This window comes from Spermophilus citellus, assembly GCF_964194105.1.
Source record: "Spermophilus citellus genome assembly, chromosome: 13".
In the NCBI taxonomy this organism is placed as follows: domain Eukaryota; kingdom Metazoa; phylum Chordata; class Mammalia; order Rodentia; family Sciuridae; genus Spermophilus; species Spermophilus citellus.
In genome coordinates, this window is record NC_138193.1 from 9970589 (window position 1) to 9990608 (window position 20020).

Genomic DNA, 20020 nt, shown 5'->3' on the forward strand with positions numbered 1-20020 from the left:
AAAAAATAAATATTAAAAAATTCTCTCTCTCTCTCTCCTCTCTCTCTCTCTTAAAAAAAAAAGTAGAGTGCTATATTCTAGAGACATAATCTGAAATATTTACAGATTAAATTATGTGTGTCTGAGATTTTCCTGGAAAGTAATCCTGGGGGAATGGTTTTGGTGGGTGGAGCAGAAAGGAAAAAGACTGGCTTTGAGCTAATCCGTGCTGAATTGACAGATGGATACATAGAGATAGGTTATGTTCTTCACTACTTTTACTCTTATTTTCCTTTTAAAATTTTATTTTATAGAACCCAGGGCCTCACACATATTAGGCAAGGGCTCTACCACTGAGCTATATCCCCAGTTCTTTAAAAAAAAAAATTAAATTTTGAGACAGGGTCTAAGTTGCCTAGGCTGACTTCAAACTTGCAATGCTCCTGCCTTAGTTTCCCAAATAGCTAGGATTACAGGTGAATGCCACTGTTCACTCTACATTTATATGTTTGCAATTTTCTACGATAAAAATTTTTTAAAGGAGGGGCTGCAGTTTTGGCTCAGTGGTAAAGTGCTTGCCTGGCACGTATGAAGCACTGGGTTCAATTCTCAGCACCATGTAAAAATAAATAAATAAAATAAAGGTATAAAAAATACAATAACATTAAGAAAAATTAAAAAACTTTTAAAGGAAACATCAAAATATTAAGAATAATCTTTATGTTACAAAATATGATGAACTCAGAATTAATGAAATAAACCTAATGCCGTGGTTAGCACAGTGAGTGTGTATGCTAGAGGGTCAAGTTTTGGAAGCTTGATCCCCAACATGGAGATGATAGGAGGTGTAGGAATGTTTCAGAGGTGGAGCCTCAAGTGGTCATTAGTGGATCCTTCCCTGAACTTTTCTTTGGCTTCCAGTCTGGCCCTGAGATCCTTCCCTCTCACAAACTCCTACCATGCAGTGCCACCTGCCATGAGATGATGCAACTATGGGCTCTCACCACTACTAGTGCTATGCTGTTTGGACTTTCAGCCTCCACCATGAGCTTTTTTCTTTATAAGTACCCAGCCTCAGGTATTTAGTTATTGTAATGGAAAATGAACTAACACTCATAAGAAAGCCCTGCATGGCTGGAAAAGAGAGTAAGATTCCTATGTTTAAGTCTTAATGTGGCCTAAGAGACCACAGAAGCAGTCCAACTTCTGTGCTCCTTACAGGTGGCCAATGGTGGCCCTTTTTACATTCCCTTGTCGTCCAACACAGCAGGGTACCCGGAAAACTACAATTGCACTGAATCCCGTGGACTTTTTCTTTCTCACAACTCTAAGTGTTGAACATTATTGTGGTAAATCATTAAAAAATCCTCTTAAAAAGCAATCTAGGAGGTGGTTATGTGTAACGGGGATACATTTACTCCCCAAAAGGAGAGGAACAAGACAGCTTCCTCCTGTTATCAGGTGTGCCCATGGCTGGGGAAAAATTTCTGTGTTGGCATCCCACAGACCAAGGAGGTGCCACGTCTCCAGCAAATACAGTGCTCCCTCATTCCCGTGGGGGGCATGTTCTAAGACCCCCAATGGGAGCCCAAAATGGTGGATAGTACCAAACCCTACAATTTAGTACCTTTTCCAACTTCACTAAACACTTAGCACACACTATGGCCCAAATTTTTGCAAGAAGAGGTGTGATGGCAAAGCTAGCAGAGTTCTGCTTCCTGGCTCCCTGGACTGGAGGTCTGGTTTACCTCTGCTCGCAGCACCCACAGCATATCACTTTTTTCTTCCCTTAAATCAAGAACTCTCACCTTTCACTTAAAGGAAGTGCTTCACTGTTCCTGGGGCTCGTTTGAACTCCCAGCATCGCTGCTCTTGTGAAGCAGAGGTCACCTGAACACACTGGGACCCTGCAACAGCAGCTCTGAAGACAGTGACAGTTACAAGGACACTCATGGGCAACTGGAACACAGTGTGGGTTCACCGGACAAGAGGGGATCACACTGCAGTTGGAGCACAGCAGGATGGCCTGAGACTCCATCATGCTGTTCACAATGGGACACAACTTAAATCAATGAAATTTTTATTTCTGGAATTTTCCATATAATATTTTCAGACCACAGTTGACCACAAGTAATTGAAACTGCAGAATGTGACACTAAGGATAAGGGGGCCCTGCTGTGGATGGAAGCAACCATCACAGGCCCCCTATGGCTCAGAAACTGGTCCCAGGGCTGACTGAACCGTAAACCCCAGGCCCTGTATGCTGCGCCCCACTCACAGACTGTTTGTGCAACAGTGGAAGATTTTTTACAGTTTGTGCTAAATTAATAAATTTTATAAGTAGACAGGCATGACTATGTCACTGATATCCCTAAAAGAGCACACAGCCATTGATCAAAACATGGCTCTGGATGACCTCTTTTGGGGTGTCCCTTATCCCTGGGCTCTAGAGGGAGGGGGCCTGGTGAGGCTTTGCCCCCACCAACACACTTACCTGAGAAACAGTTCTTCAAGGTGGTTGTGTGGCTTTAGATGTGAGGAGTCCAGAATGCAGGGCAGGGGGTGACGCCTAGGCAGAAACACAGTCTCACCTGGATGCACAGGTGGGATGACTTGCAGGGACACGGAGAACCTCTCCACCAGCATCCTGGAGAGGCAAGGGGAGGGGAACAGGGGTCAGAGGCACATCTGGGCTTGGAGCATGGAGGGAAGGATGGATGGCCCAGGGGAGCCCCCGTAGACCAGAGGGACAGCACTACCTGCTGATGAATGAAGGGCCATGTACCTGTAGACATGGAGCCCTCACCAGCCTGCTCTATCAGAACACCACTTCAGGGCCAGGGGATGGGGAGCTAGCACCGGTTCCACCCAGGAGCTCTGCTCAGGTCAACTTTCACTGCATGTTTTCAAGGCCAGGTTTGAAGGGTGCATCAGCATTGGCCAACCAAGAGAAGTGTAAACTCACTGCAGTATTCACTGGCTAGGGGAGGGACCCACAACAGAGCAGCCCACACAGTGCGAACAGGGAGAGCGGGCAGAAGGGCTGGTGCAGCCAAGGCCAGGGAGAATGTCCTGGGAGGGCTGAGGAAGCAGTGGCCCAGGGGCCACAGGGGCTGGGTGGAAGCACAGGACAGCAGGAGGGCATCAAGGACAGCTGCCAGGGCTGGATTCTCCCCTGACTCCAGCTAAACGCAGAGCCTGCCTATCCCTGCCAAGCATCTGATTTAGTAGATCGGAGCTGTGCCCATGAACAGGGAAGGAAAAGGGAAGAGGGAACCCTCTGAAACGGGGATGGGAAAAGGAAGGCTTTCAGATGGTTCCCAACAGTGAGCTAAATCTCTACATGACAGATTGGCATGGACACCTGACTACTGTACACTGGTGGGTAGAAACAGCAAACTGCAGAACAGGGTGTGTGTGTGTGTGTGTGTGTGTGTGCGCGCGCGTGCGCGCGCGCACGTGCGTGTGTGCATGCGTGCGCATGGTCATACCCTTTGCCCCTGTGGAATATGCTCCCAGACCCCCAGTGGATGCCTGGAACCTTACTTATATAGTATCGAACACTATAGCTTGTTTTTTCCATAAATAAGCACTTATCACACACCGTGGCTGTAATCTATGCAGTTTGAGGTGTGAAAGCAAAACTATTAATTCCACAGATTCATTCTTCCATTCCAGATCTTGGCAACACAGAAAATAATCTTTCTTTCCTTATTGGGAATGCTCATCCTCTCACTTAAAGGAATCACTTTATACTATCTCCTTGGCATATCTGATTAGCTGGCATCACTACTCTGAAGTTTGGGGCTGCTGTTAAATAAAATTAGGGTTACTTGAATACAAGCACGACAATACTGTGACAGTCAATCAGATAATCCAATTCTTAACTAATTGGTGAGTAGTGTATACAGTGTGGATACATTAGACAAGGGGATGATTCATGTCCTGAGCAAGATGGAGTAGGACGTCATGAGATTTCCTCACCCTGCTTAGAATGATGTGCAACTTAAAACTGAATTGTTTATTTTTGGAACTTTCTAGTTAATATTTTCAGAGAGCAGTTGACTATGGGCAAGTACTGACACTATGGAAGGTGAAACGTGCGTAAGGGGGGAATATCTACATGTTTGTATACAAGAATACAAATCTACTCAGACATACAAGACATACCCCACTGTGATCTAGAACAATCATCCCTAGGGGACAGGATCAGGGTGAGGAGAGAGAAGAGTAGACATGTTCTGTTTACTTCATATATGATAGTTCTGCTTAATGTTGTAGTAATATAACATACATTTAACAACAATAAAACTAAATAAGCTGTATACACTGATTTCCCTCTTCTCTCCAGAAGACGGCCCATGCCCAGCCAGGTTCCCAGCTAGGCCTGCTGTCTAAGACAGCAAACTTAGGAACAGCTCAGGGGCTCATCAGGATTTGGGACACCCACAGCTTCCACTGGAGGTGAGTGCGAAGCCTGCAGCCTGCTGGCCAGCCATGCGCACCTGTCTCCCTCTCAGCCCACGTGGCCCCAGGTAAGGCCCCACCTACATCCCAGGGCTCTGCTGAGAATGAAATGGGACAATGAATGGGACCACTGACGGGACAGGAAGATCTGATCTGAAGGCTTTTAGAAACCATCTCAACACACCACCATGCAAGGGCTGGGGTTGTGGTTTAGTGGTAGAGCGCTTGACTCGAACTTGTGAGGCACTGGGTTCAATTCTCAGCACCACATATAAATGAATAAAATAAAGCTCCAGCAACAACTTAAAAATAAAAAGCTGCCATGCAAGTGGTAAAATGAGTTCTTGCTTATGTCTTTGCCATCAGACTTTTATGAGTATCTACTGTAGCTTATATTGCTTTTATAGTCAGGAAAAATTTGAAAATTATTAAAAGTTCTGTAAGAATTGGGCTCATTTGTGAAGGGGGCCTAGCCCTGTCCCCAAAACCAAAGGGATTTTTGTGATGTTGACTATAATGTATGCACATTATTAGCCATTCTGAGACGACAATTACACATCTAATTGAGGATTTCCTGTGCAGCCTGGAGCTGGCAATAAAGGATGATGCTGTGTTTTAAATATCCACCCCCCAAGCCCCCACCACCCCCTGCTGCCCTGGCACACACTTAGGTCTTTTAACTTGAAGAAAGAATTTAGGATGTCATCCCTTCCAGACACAGGCCATTCCCAGGCCACGAGCAGACATGCTCAGGATCTTGGTGTCCTTTCTGGGACAGGCAATTGTGGCAATCCTAATCGCCTTGTCTGGCTAGGGCCTGGCCCCACCTCAGCTGCACCCCATCCAGACTCACAGCCTGTTCCCTGGCCCCACCACTTCCTGGGCCTCTTCAGAGACAGAATAGGCCGCTGGGCTTTGTAATGAATTGCCTTTTTTCTTTTTTAGGCATAAGGTTGAACAGTCCCATCAGAATGATCCCACATCAAAACAACCACCTCAAAGTGACTGTTGTCAAAGAGGCATTCTCAAAGCACCACTGGAAAACGTCACGAGCCCAGAAAACCAGCAGTGATTTCAAAGCCAGGAGTATCTCCTGCTTTAAGCTGGCTACACAGATAACTCCCTTTCTAAAGTGAGGAACTGTGAAACCTCCAAGCCCTGACTTACAGCATCCTAGATGTGGTCAGAGGGAACAATGGCAACAGTTATTCTTGCTACAGAGATTTTACAAAGGTTTTGAGAAGTTCCATTCAGAGCTTACAAAGGTTTTGAGAGGTTCCATTCAGAGCCTATCTATCCAGAAAGTGGGAAGCCAGAAGCCCAATCCATGCCTCAGCTCACAGAGAAGATGGCCCTGGTCACGTGGGGTACCACAAGGCCTTCTTGAGAGGGAAGCCCTGAATCTGCTGGGATATCAAGCAGCACCAGCACCTGCCCTCCTGGAATTCAAGGGGGCACTTCTCAGCAGCCCTGCCCTGGATCTCCTGCACTGTGCAAGAAGCTCTGCCTGATTATCTGGGACAATGGTTCCAATCCCAATGAGTTCCTAGACTTCCCACCATCCAGACAAGCCCAGGGGAGCCCGGACACAACCTTTCGCTGTTCTTGCTTTTAGCCACTCCCTTCTATTTTCATTGAAAGGTCTTTAGCCAAGTGGTGTGACCTTGCAACAGATGATGTCTGACAGGGTCACAATGGTCACAGCTGCCCAAGTTGTTCAAAAATCTTCAGACAGCTTTTTGTCTCCCTTCCTCAACTCAGCTGAAACCACAGATCTGCACTTGCACCTGCACAGGTGACTGTCTGATGGGTGACCTTTGACATCAGAGGGCTGCAAACTCCACACTCAGAGCAGCTAATGCAGCCATTTTCTGAACATGGGTCCCATGAAGAAATGGGTAGCTGATGGTACCTGCACGGACTGTGGATGGTTCACTTTCCCTGCCTCCCATCACTGTCCTACTGCTCCAGTCTCTCAGATCACTCTTTTTCTATCCATAAATACCCCTAAACCCTACCCCTGGGGGAGGTGGACTTCAATGGGGCTCCTCATGTGTGAACCTGGGACTGCCTTCTGAATAAACTCCTTCTCTTTTGCAAAACCTATTGCTTTGGTGGCTGGCATACTGGGTGGCAGGCAGAATGGGCCTTCCTGGGTAACAGCAGGTCCTCCTAAGCGAGGCCAGGCCAGCCACGCCAGCCGATCTGTTGTCTGTGGCAGTTTTCACCCAACAACAGCGGAGTCCAGCCTCTGCTACAGAGAATCACAGGCTTAAAGTTACATTGACTCCACAAACTTCACAGTAAGAATCTGCTGATATTTGGTCTAGTGCAGAGGTGATTATCAGAAAATGTCGAAAAAAAGACAAATGGCCAGCCATGGTGTTGCTCATGATCATTTTTTTTTTTTTTGTACCAGGGACTGAACTCAGGGGTGCTTAACCATGCAGCCACATCCCCAGCACGCCTTATATTTTATTTTGAGACAGGGTCTTGCTAAGTTGCTTAGGGCCTCACTAAGTTGCTGAAGTTGGCTTTGAACTTGTGATCCTCCTGCCTTAGCCTCCTAAGCTGCTGGGATTATAGGCATGTGCACAGCCTTACAATCACCTTTGAGCAATCAGAATGGTGTGAATTCTTTGGGGATCCTAAGAGCAAGGCTCTGAGGACAAGTACATTTTATATCACTCAACAACCCCTTCGGAAATGGACACAGAACATTGAGCATTTATCAAAGCTTTGCCCATAACAGCCTGGACCAGTGCTAAAGCATACTCAGGCTCAGGGGGAAAAAAAAAAAGCCTGGATAGCACTCAGCAAGACCAATGGCAGGGGTTACTCTAGGGCACAGGGATCCTGAAGACCCCCTCCACCCCAACTTCAATGCCCCCTCTCCCACAGCATTCCCATTAGCACAGAAACATGCTGTTATTTTCCCCAAGAAAGAAAGAAGCCAACCAACTAACCAAACAACCCACCAATGTGCCTTGACCCCACTTCCTCCAGCCACTGCCCATCTCACTCTCCTGTCCTCTCCCCTGTCCTCCATGAATCTATTCCAGTCAGGCCTGACCCCAGTAGCCCACCAGAGCTGTTCTTGTCAAGGTCACCATGACCACTATTTTGCTAAATGCAATGGTCATTTCTCAATCGCCCTGATTTGACCACTGGTTGCCAGTACTTGGCAGCTGGTTTCCCTCCAGACCACACAGCGTCCTCTTCTGCTCTTGCTGATGGCCTCTAGGTGCTCAGGGCCCTGATCTTCTTGGGTACTTGTTCCCCAGGGTACTTGTTCTCATCCAGCTTCGAGGTGGCAAATGCCACCTCCACACAGAACTCCCAGGCTCATGCTCCAAGCCACCTGCCCGATCTTGCCCCTAGAATTCCCCAAGTGAATTCTTGACCTCATGTCCAACACCAACCTACCCTGTGGTCATTTAAGTCTTCCCATTTAAAGATACTCCTAACCTCTAGCTGTTGAGGCCAAACACTTGGGGTTCCCTTCTAGATTCCCTCCTTTTGCCATATCCTTAATCTAGCCTGTCAGCAAATTCTCTCAGTTCTATCTTGAAAACATATCCAGAACTTTCCTGCACCTCCCCACCCACAGTTCTCGTCCATGTTTCCTAGATCTAAACTCCCTCCCTGAGGAAGAGCACGGAAGCTAGAATTTTTCTTCCCTAAGGTATCCCCCAAGGATCAAAGAAACACCGATCTTCCCTGCCCCAGCTGGCCACAGAGATATTCTGTGACCTCCTTTGTCTGATCAGAGGTCATAAGACCCTCCTGGCTCCTGAGGGTCCTGCCCACACCCTGGAGAAAGGCAGCTGACCACACAGCCCTCACTGGGCTTCCCCACCTGGTCTATCAGAAATCTTTTCTATGCCATGAAGCTTCCAGAAAACCCAGAAGGACGAGGGTCCAGAGAGCTTCTGGAGGGCTGAATGTGTGGAGGTCCCTGGAGGGCGGCTGCCCAGGGAGGGCTGGATGCTGCGCCTGCCCCAACCTCACTCAGCACCTCTTCAACTGCATACTTTTTAACATTCTTCACAGTAAACTGGGCAACACATATTTCCCTGAGTTCGGTGAGCCACCAGCAAGTCAAGCCAAACCCAAGGAGGGCTTGCGGGAAGCCTGACTTATGCCCGGTCACTGGGGGACAGTGCAGCAGCCAGGGTTGCGATGGCACGGAGGCGCAAGCAGTCCCATGGCTGAGCCCTCCCCTTGTGGGACCCTTGTGGCCACTATCTCTGGGTAGGTGGAGTCAGAGCTGAGTTGGCCTGAGGGCACCCTGTGGGGTCTCTGCCTTTGGGGCAGGGAGGGCAGTCACATCTCCTGAGCTGATTGTGGTGAACAGAAGGGAAGGATGCTTCTGCTTTAGCTTTCCCAGCACACCCTCATTGCTCTCTCCCTGCTGCCCTTGCCTGTCCTCACAGCCCACCCAACAGAGTAGCCACAGGTGCCTCCTGTGGATGCACGTCACATCAGCTGTAGCAGCTCACGTGGGGGAAGAGTTGTGAAGTGGGTGCCCACCACCGGCCCCCCAACCTCCTGGCCCCCACCCACTGCTCCCAACATGCTAGGAGCACTCCCACCACAGGCCCGAGCTGCTCTCCCCTCTCAGGGGTCTCCTGAAGGCTACCTTCTCATGGAAGACTTCTGCACCTGCCTCCTCCAAACCCCCGTTTGGCCTCTGTGCGCCCCCTCTCCTGAGCACTTGTCACGGCTGCATTTACCTTGTTCACTGTTCCTCTCCCTACCCTGACTCCAGCGTCATCAGGGCAGACAGCAGGATGGTTTCACTCCTGCTACATCCTCAGGATCTAGCCGCCTGGCACAGGTTGGCACTCTATAAACATCTGTTGGATGAATGTGTGAGTAGATGGACAAATGGGTGGATGAATGGTGTGACAGACTGAATGTGTCTCTCCAAAATTCAGATGTTGGAATCCCAACCCTCAAGGTAACTGGGAGATGGGGCCTGTGGGAGGTGATCAGATCATGAGTTTGGGGCTGCTGTGAACAGGACTAGTGAGAGCTCTCTAGCCCTCTACTGCTAAGTGAGGACTCAAGACATCAGTGCTCTGCAGCCTGGAAGAGGGCCCCCTGTGCAGCCTGAGCATCCGGGCACCCTGGTCTTGGACTCCAGTCTCCAGAGCTTGAGAAACATTTCTGTTCTTCACAAGTCACCTAGTCCATGGTGCTCTGCCAGGGCAGCTCAAAAAAATAAGGCAGATAGAAAACAGTAGACCCTATAGACGGATTCAAGCCTGGCACAGTGGCACACGTCTATAATCCCAGCAGTTAGGGAGGCTGAGGCAGGAGGATCATGAGTTCAAAGCCAGCCTCAGCAACAATTTAGTCAGGCCCTAAGCAACTTAGCGAGACCCTGTCTCTAATAAAATATAAAAAGTGCTAGGGAAGTGTCTCAGTGGTTACGTGCCTGTGTGTTCAATCCCCAGTATGGAAAAAAAAAAAGAAAGAAAGAAAGAAAAAGGATTCAACTGTGGTCTTCAGGCATCTCCAAGACCCAGACCCTGTTGTACAAATGAATCCAGATCTCCCTCCAGCCAACAGCCCAATTAAACCAGGGCCAACACAGCCTTGACCCAGATGAAAGCACTGACAAAGTCACTTTCTTTCCCCAGACAGGAAGATTTAAAAAAAAAAAAAAAAAGTCATGTGGCCATAATCCCCCTGAAAGGCAGTTTTCAGTTATGTGGTTTCTTGTAGCTATTTTCCAAAGAGATCTGGTTTCGTGAACTTGGACAGTTAACTGGGCTGTGTTTTATGATCTGTGTCCTCTAAGCCCAGACTGGACCCTGATACCCACCAGCTGATCAGATATTTCTTGAATCAATGAATGAATGTGGCTATAAAAGTAGGATTCTGCTTTAGAGCTCATGAACGGCCTACAAATTGCTGGTTGAAATTCTGACCACACCTGCAGGAGGCCCCAGCCTGGCACCTGTGTTCGGGGGTGAGTGGCACTTCATCTTCACGGAGATCCGAGGTGAAGTCAGGGTGGTGCTGCAGCAGCAGCTTCTCCCGCTCCTGCTCCCAGGCCTGCTCCCTGTGGGGAAAAAGCCAGAGCCTGTCACCAGGCTGTAAGCACCCCTATACACCTACAAGGCTAGGAAGCAGAGGCCGAGTCACCCTGGTCTCCCTGCAGGAAGGCACCCGGGTCTGAGTTTGGGGGGTGTGGGAGTCACTGCATCCATGCACTGTGCTGCCTCCAGCGAGAAGAGATGAGTTGATAGGCCTGAAGGAAGATGGGTTCTGACACTTAATATTATGTGTAGCTTCGTGGACATTGTTTTGGAGTTCACTCTTTTTTTTTTTTTTTTTTTTAACACACTAGGCCTGAGCCTGGCTCTTCTGCTCCCACAGGTCCAGCTGCACAGCCGGGCAGAACCACGCCCTGGGCTCCTTGGTGTCCCTGACTCACTGTCTGGCTCTCCACTCACAGATAGCAAGAGCCCTCCAGCCCCTGCTCACTCCCTGTGTCTCCCAACCCTTTGTCCCTTGTCCTGCAGTAGCCTGGAGCCCTGTTTACTTCCAACCAGTTGTGACCACAGGCCCCTTGTGTGCACCATTATCTTGCTGGGGCTCTGACTCCATGCTGTGGTTTGATTATGACTTGGCTCCAACAAAACTCATGCTAAAATCTGAAGGCCAGTGTGATAGTACTGAGAGGTAGAGGCCCTGTAAGAGGTGCTAGTCAAGGGGGTACGGCCTCTGAAAGACTAAGCTCTTCTTGGCTCTCACGGGAGCTCTGCCCCTTTTCTCTTCTGTGTGGCCCCCACCTTCCCGCCACACATGCAGCAGCACGAGGCTCTCACCAAATGCTGGCAGGTGCTTGTGGACCTCCAGTGCTTCAAGCCAAAATACCCTGGTCTTTACAATCACCCCATCTCAGCTATTCTACTCCTACAACAGAAAATGGCCCAAGACATTCCCTAACCACTCTGCAAACCCTGATGTAAGGTTTGTCCTGCAGCTTCCACTGTCCGTGCCTCCCCAGCCCCACTCTAGCCCCTCCAAGTACCTGCCAGGAGATCCCAGGTGAAGTCAGGGTGGTGCTGTAGCAGCAGCATGGGCTATCAGGTACCATGGTCTATCAGTTCTGAAATATTCTCTCTCCAACCCAGGCCTCTCTCTTGCGCTCAGATCCTTCTATTACCACTAACTAGATGATTTCCAGCTGAGTGTGATATGGCCAGGTGTGCCTTCCTCTTTCCCACAAAGGCCCCCAACTTCCTGGCTACTCAGGCCACAGAGCCATCAGAGGTCCCTCACGCTCCTCCCAGGGTTTCCTGATGTGAGCCACCAGTTCTCCAAAGGCCACCAGAATGTTCTTTTTTAAACACATCTGTGCCTGCTTAAAATTCTCCCACGGTTTAACCTGTGCTTACAAGCCATCCAGCCCCCTTGCTACCTCAACTGTATCTCCTGCCTCCTTCCTCCCACTCCTCAATGAGACTCTTATCCTTGCTGGCCAGGAGCAGCCTGGCCTGTCCCACCTGCCTTTACACAGGGCTTATCCTTCCCAAACAAAACTTATTATCTTGCAAGGGTCAAGGACAAGAACATCTCCAGGAAGCCTTTCCTGACCTCCAGATTAAGTAAGCAGTGCTCTTTTGGGCCCCCCGTAGTAGCTCCAGAGACTAGGAAATACCACATCCATTCTGTTCCATTTCTAGGTGAACAGGCGCTCCACATGTCCAATGTCTGGCCCAGGCCCAGTGCTTGGTGTGCCATGCACTGAAAATGTCCACGCCTCGGCCCACCCATTCATGAAGCCCTAAACCCCAGGGTTGCTGAATTTGGAGTAAGGAAATAATTAAAGCTAAATGAGGTCACAGGGTGGGACCCTGGTCCAATAGAATTAGTGTCCTTATTACAAGAGGAACCAGAGAGCTTGCTTTCTCTGCAACATGAGGACATGGCAAGAAGGTGGCTGTCTGTAAAACAGGAACAACCTGAATCAGTAACCCAACTGGCCAGAGTCTTGATCTTGAACCTCCCACTTGAAATAACTGCCTGTTGTTGAAAGGCCCCCAGGTTTGCTACTGAACAGGCCGGAAAAGAGCAAGAATCTCCCACTGCTAGGCACACTGACAGCCAGGTATGGGTTCTCTACAAGCATTCACTTTCCTGTCAATATTTTCAAGTATCTATGAATTCAGGGCCCAGTGCTCGGCACCATGGAAATACATAGACACGGCTCCTTCCCTGACCTGCCATCTGGTTGGGAGGAAATACTCAGGTTCAGGAAGCTAAACAAAAGTCAGAGGAGCTGGGAGGAGGGAGGAAGGCCGACTCTGTGGGTGGGGGCAGAGGGCCAGAAAAGGACAAAGGCAGAGAAAGCAGTAATCAGTCTCACATGTGTGTTTAACGCCCACCTGTAGGCAAGAAGGCAGAGCGAGGAACTTGGGAAAATCAAGTCTCCAGCCTGAGTGCCCAGTGGAGCCGTGAGGCCAGAGCCCTAAGCATGAACTGCCCCGTCTACACTCAGCTTCTGCAGATGCAACCCAACCACGCACACTGAGGAAACACGACCCAACAGACAGGAGAGGGGACAGAGAAGAATTAGGTCACACGAGCATCTGCTCACATGCCATCAAAGAGTAGCCTGGGAAGATGACCCCAGCACAGGAGCAGCTGCTGAGGCCGCTCCCAGCATGAGAGAGGGTCTACTCCGGCCAGCAGGTCCAGCCTTTCCACCCCACGGGCTCACCAGGGCCAGCCGACCTCCCCAGCTGGCATTCAGCCAACAGCAACAGCGGCTGGTCCCAACGCCACTGAACCTCCCTGATGCATCTGCGATCCTCATCAGCCGGGGATCCTGCCTCTAGAAGCTGCTGAAGACAGTGGGTGGGAAAGCCAGCCAGAAGTGATCCAGAACCACCTGCGACAAGGTGTGGCTCCACTGTGAGAGGGCAGGTGTGAGCAGCCAGCCTGCGAGGGGAAAGCGAGCTTCCATGCTGGGGCGGGACAGGGCAGGGGAAGTGCTGCCCAGCATGACTCCTGAGGCCACAGGCACAGTTGTCCATTTTCCACTCCCTACTAACTGAACACCTCCAGTCTTTGGGCATAAGGAAGCCAAGAAGCACCTGGACAAGGGTGCTGTCCATGGTGGGGGGTGAGGCGCCCTGCTCAGAGATGCCACCCTTGGCACAGCTCCACTCCACTTGCTGGTTATGAATCTATGCACACGGGCGCACTGTGTCTGTTCAGGGAAGCCTGCTTCATTCAGACAGATTTGCTCTGAGTGCTATAGTGCTGCCAACCCCACAGACATGCCCCTCCACTCACCTCTTCTCCTGCAGTAAGTAGTCCAAGCTGTTGACATAGCGCTCTGAGCCCCCAGAGGCAAACTGGAGAGAGAGAACGTGGGGACGGGGAAGAAAGGAAGACAAAGACACAAGGGGACAAGTTAAGCTCTTATTTATTTTGCTTCCTTTTCTGAACAGATAATATACTCACATGGTGAAAAAAATAAAAAAGCACAATGGCATTCAACAACATGCCTCCCAGTCACCTATCCCAGCCTTCCAGGCCCCTCCTTACACAGGTGGACATTTCTTGAATGCTTTTAGAGACATTTTACACAAAGACAAGAACAACAACAATTCATCATAGATATCCCCTCTTAACACAACACTATAACCCTATCTTGCACTTGGTTCTTTTCAATTAAAAATACATCTTGTTTGAGAGGCTGAGGCAGGAGGATCACAAGTTCAAAGCTAGCCTCAGCAAAATTGAGGTGCTAAGCAACTCAGTAACCAGGCTCTGTCTGTAAATAAAATACAAAATAGGGCTGGGAATGTGGCTCAGAGTTGGATGCCTGAGTTCAATCCCTGGTACCCTCCCCACAAAAAATACACTTTGAGAGTCATTCCATATCAATATCAAAGAGATTTGTGGTGCTTGTGTAACACTTTTGGGATATTATGATGTATTTTATTAGCTCCCTAGAGGTGGACATTCAGGTTACTGACAATCTTAGGCTATGGCAAACAAGTGCAGCCCTATTCTTAGAGAATGGTCTCTGGGTCCATGTGATCTTAAAGGTCCCCACACACTGTTTACACGAGGACTTTATTCCCTTTCTGAAATTCATCACTGAGGTTTTCATTAGGAATCCCATTGCTGGACCAGGGTCAGCCGGACTCTCTGGGCTCAACCGAACCCAGACCCCAGCACTGAGATCCCTGCTTGCTCCAGGGTCATATCCTAACCTTAGCCATGAAGGTCTTGAGGAGCTTCTGTGCAGAAATGGCACTGTGTCAGCAGAAATTAGAAGCAGAACAAAGAGAAGAGGTGCAGCCTGGCCTTAGGGCCCCAGGGTGGGGTATATGGCAGAGCAGGATGTCAAGGGGAGGGGGCTAAAGGAGGCCATGGGTATGATCGAGGAAGGGGTAGGCAGAGAGGAGGGGCATGGAGTAGGGAACTGAAATGGGTGGCTGAAGAAGGACAGCAAAGACAGGAGACCAAAAAGTGGCTGCCACCTACCGAAGCGTGAACATCTGTCTCTGGAGTCACGGCCTGCTGGCTTGGGCCTGCCATATTCCAGAACAGCTCCTCCAGTGAGCCCAGGCCCTCCTTGGGGTCAAAGCCCAGGGGGTCCTGCGCCAACTCCTTGGGCAGTCTTCTCAGGCCCTGAGGACCTGAAGCACCCACCCACCTTTGGCCCGGGGTATCCCGGTGGGTCTGCAGTAGCCTCGGGTTTAGGAACTCTACTGGTGGTGGACTCCAGTCAGTGGGGAACATGTCCCCGCTGGTCTGCATCTTGGGCTTCTTGGGTGACTTGGGAGTTGGAGCCAAGGTGGGGCTGCAGAGCCGTCGGGAGGGGCGGAGGAGCCCCTGGCCCAGGGGATGGTCCAAAAAGCTGTGATTCAGGTTAGGCAAGAAGATGGGCATGACAGTGGCTGCCTGGACCCCTGTGGATAAGACAAAGTCTGAGATGTCCAGTCTGCCTGCCATCATCCCAGACACAAAGCCAGGCTGAGGAGAGGGCAGCCTGGGATTTGCCACAGGTAGGATGCAAGGGAAATCCCCAGCCAGGGTTTTCCATCCCCCATGGGTGCCACCCTGAGTAGGGCTCTACCATGCAAGACAGGGACACCTACCTTCTCTCCAAGGAAGGGCTAGCACAGTCTTCTGGGGCCTGGCCATCTTCCAACTGTGGGACACTCTGTCCTGGAAGGAACACTGTCAGGTGAGGCAAACCCCCAGGAGAAAGCTAAGGCTCTGCTCCCTGCATTACCCAGGGAGGCCGCCTGGCCAGAGGTGCCTGGGAGGGACTCTTCCTTCAAGTCCCCCTCACAACAGAGCACTGGGACACCACCAAGGCTAGGTGACTGTGGTGGTGGGGGTGTGACATGACTTCTCATTTCAAGGACATGATGGGCAAGTGTAAGAACATTAACCTGTTTAAAAACCTGCATAAAACTAAAGCCAGTACCACCCAACAGGAAAGCCATGTTCCGAGATGGTGTAACAGTGTCCCTTCATCTTCTGAATCAGACCTCGTTACTCTAAGGTTTATTTATTTATTTTTTTTATGTTTTTTTTTTCCTTTCTTTTCCCCTATCCCCTTCCCTAACAAGATTAGAAAGAAAATGTTATCTTTTCTTCCCCCTGGTTAGTTACCCTTGAATATATACACTATAGAAAGAAGATTCCTGCTAAGGATCTGGGAAGTGAATATCTCCCAAATTAACAAGTGAATCCTAACATGCTATCAGAGTGCCCTGGGACCCCCCCTACCAGAACACATCTGGAATGTAACTCTTGAAGTTCCTTTAAAACCTCCCTGTCCTTCCTGATCTGGAGAGTCACAGCCTTTGTTTTTCTCCTTTGCCAGCAAAGCAATAAACCTTCTTTTTCTTCTTCTCAAAACCGTGTCCTCATTATTAAATCGTCAGTTGATTGGTATTGGGGACAGGGACTGAGCTTTCGGTTACAATGGCACCCTGCACATCTTGCTTGCTTGGCATCACTTCCCTGTAAGGATGTTTGTGGATAAGGTGGGAGGCACAGATAGCTGGTCCCCACAGTTTCCCAAGCACCAATACAAACCTAGCACATCTGTGCATTTTTGCTGAATGGATAGATGATTTAAAGGGACTCTGGGACTGACCCAGCAAGCCTCTTCCAGTATAAGAAACTAGGCATGCCCAGCCATGATGGACCAAGCCACACACAAGACAGCTCCACCAGACCAGGCCCAGGCCCAGACAGCAGCAGAACAGATGAGAGCCTAGTCTCCTGATCAAAGAAAGCAAGAGTTTATAAAAGGGGCTGGGGATGTGGCTCAAGCGGTAGCGCGCTCGTCTAGCATGTGTGCAGCCCGGGTTGGATTCTCAGCACCACATACAAAGATGTTGTGTCTGCCGAAAACTAAAAAATAAATATTAAAAAAAAGAGTTTATAAAAAAATAAGCACTAACACAACAAGAGTCCAAATGCAACAATAGTGGAAAATTTAAAATAAAATTTACTACAACAAATGGTTGTAGTAATGGTTGTAAAGAAATTAATTGCTGCTAGCACTTAAAATGGTTTATTCCTTTTATTTGTTTTTATTTTCTGAACTGGGATTGAACCCAGGGGTGCTCTACTACTCAGCTATGTTCCCAGTTCTTTTTATTTTTTGTGTTGAGGCCCAGACTTGCCTTGAACTTAAAATCCTCCTATCTCAGCCTCCTAAGACATTGGGATCATAAGCATGCACACAATAATTTATTCCTTTTAGAGGACAACCCATCAATGTGAAAATAACTACAAAACGCCCACACCCAGAAGCACTGTCAACAAAATGGTGAGCAGAAATCCCCCAAATCTGCAAATACAAGAATGAGTTTGGGGCAGAGTGCATGTCTAGCATGCTGAGGCACTGGGTTCAATCCTTAGCACCACATAAAAATTAAAATAAAGGCACTCTGTCCATCTACAACTACAAAAAAAAAAAAAAAAAGAAAAAAGAATGAGTCTAATAAAAAAGCTAACAAGAGCTGAGGACAGTGGACGACGCTTGTGGTCCCAGCAACTTGGGAGGTTGAGGCAGGAGGGTTTGCTCAGCTCAGGTGTTGGGGCCAGGCAAGGCAACACAGCAAGACCCCAGTTCAAAAACAGAAACAAAAGCCACAAATATGAACAAAACAGCAACAAAACTACCAATAATCAGGTCAGGACTGAAGGAAGCACATGCTGCTGAGCATCACAAGGTCCTGTTCTGTCTTTTTAACTTGGTGCTCGTCACCCCCGACTCCCTGCTCAGAGGCAGCCATCGGAGAGGCATGGAGCAACGCTGCAGGCAGAGATATGAATTTGTTCTCAAAGATCTGTGGTCATTTTTTGTTTGTTTCTGCAGTGCTGAGGACTGAACCCAGGACCTCATGTGATCTACCACTGAGTGACAGTCCCAACCCCTGGTCATGCATCTGATCTGTTTGGTGGCTTCCAGAGACAATTACTCAGGCCTTAACTTTGTTTCGCTCCTCTCAGAACTTTCTCAGGGCTAGAGTGACCTCAGAAAAGTACTTAAAGGCAAATATGCTGGTCACTGCCACCTAGGGCAAGGGGTGACAGATGGAACAAACAGCAGAGATACTGCAGAGCTTGGGAAGGAAGAGGGCAGGAAAGGAGAGGGATGGGGGATCAGAGGCAGGAAAAGCTCCCATGTGAACAGGAGAATAGAGAGGCCACACACACTCTCGGGCCAGTCACATGCTAGGGAAGGCCTGGGAAATGCTAGGCTTCCACCTCTGGCTCATCTTTTGGCTCCCCATAATCAGCAAGCAGAGTTGGGGCAAGGCCTGTCAAAATGCTGCAGGAGCACCCTGCACGGCCTGTCCGCAGGCCCCTCGAGTTTTCCTCTCAGTTTTTCTTTTGGACTCCTGGTGCTAAAAGAAAGCCCTTATGAAACCATCAGTTGACTACAAAGGAAAAAAGACCCAATAACAACATACAATAAAATAATATAGTCTTGCCGGGCATAGTGGCACACACCTGTAATCCCAGAAGCTTGGGAGGCTGAGACAGGAGGACCCCAAGTTCAAAGCCAGCCTCAGCAATTTAGCAAGGCCCTAAGCAACTTAGTAAGACCCTGTCTCAAAATAAAATATAAAAAGGGGCTGGGGATGTGGCTCAGTGGCTAAGCCCCCCTGAGTTCAATCGCCAATACCAAAAATAATAAAATAGTAATAATACAGTCTTTGCAAAAACTCTTTAGAAAAGTAATTAAACAAACAAACTATAACCTGCAATGAGTAGCAACATGTCTAGGTGGGAAAAGAATCTGATTTTCAGTTACTGAATAATAATATTCAAAATGTCTGGTTTTGAAGATAAAATCACAAAGCATGCAAGAAACAAGAGGTGTGACTCATTCACAGGGAAAAAAAAAAAAAAGAAAGCAAAAAGGAGATGGGGTTGGTTGCCAGAAACTAATTCTCAGAAAACCCAGACTTTGGACCTATTATACAGACTTTAAAATAAATTGTCTTAAATATGCTCAAAGAGTTCATGGAAACCATGACAAAGAAACCAGGAGAAAGAGGTCTCACCAAGTAGAGAATATCAAATTGTAAAAATGAGCCAAATTCTGGAGTTGGAAAGTATACCTGAAATTAAAAACTTGGCAGAAGGTTGCAGTGCCAGATCTGAGCAGGCAGAGCAAGGACTCTGTGAACTTATATTTTTTAATTTTTTTTAGTCTATTGGGAATTGAACCCATGGACACTTGACTATTGAGCTATACCCCCAGCCCTCTTTTTAAAATTTTTTGTTTTGAGACTGGGTCTCACTAAGTTGCCCAGTCTGCCGTTGGACCTATGACCCCCTGCCTCAACTTCCTAAGCAGTGAGGAATATGAATATGTGTCACTTGTCCTGAATCTGTGAACTTTTAGATAGGTCAGTTGAAATTATCCTGTCAGGGCAATAGAATGAAAAAAGAATGAAGAAAATGAGCAGAGCTCAGATGCCGTGGTGCACAACGAAGCCTGAGGGTCTGAGGAGAGGAGAGATCAGGCTGCAGCTGGGGCTCAGTGGTACAGCGCTTGCCTAGCAAGTGTGAGGTTCTGGGTTCCATCCTCAGCACCACATAAGAATAAATAAATAAATAAAAATTATAGCCGAGGTGTTTCCATATTTGATGAAAACATTAATTTACACTCCCAGGAAGTTTAATGAACTCTAAGTAGGACAAACTCAAGGACATCCACAACCAGATACATAATCATCAGATCGCCAAAGATGGACAAAGAATCTCAAAAGCAGGAAGAGAGAAATGACTCATCCCATACAAAGGATCTGTGACAAGATTGTCTGCTAATCTGTTAATCTCATCAGAAACCCGGGAGGGTAGAAGGCTCCCCCCAAACATTCAGAGTGCTAAAAGGAAAGAAATCTGTCAACCAAGACTATAGGCCCAACAAAGGTGTCTTCTAAAAAGGAGGGGAAATTAAGATATTCTCATGCAAACAAAAGTGCTGCTAGCCAACCTGTCTTGCCAGACATAATAAAGTCAGTCCTTCAGACTGAAGTGAAAGGATTTTCAG

General features: G+C 48.5%; 1 protein-coding gene across 1 annotated transcript in view; it reads right to left on the reverse strand.

Annotated features, from left to right (window-relative positions):
• The window catches only part of FAM178B (family with sequence similarity 178 member B), an 87852-nt gene extending 72594 nt beyond the window's left edge, over positions 1-15258 (reverse strand). Inside the window, exons 1-4 of the mRNA XM_081265373.1 lie at positions 14968-15258; positions 13765-13826; positions 10415-10519; positions 2474-2626 (exon numbers count right to left, since the gene is read on the reverse strand). Of these exons, the coding sequence (XP_081121499.1) occupies positions 2474-2626; positions 10415-10519; positions 13765-13826; positions 14968-15243 (596 nt within the window). The 5' untranslated portion in view covers positions 15244-15258. The remainder of the gene's footprint in view (positions 1-2473; positions 2627-10414; positions 10520-13764; positions 13827-14967) is intronic.
• Between the last annotated feature and the right edge of the window lie 4762 nt (positions 15259-20020).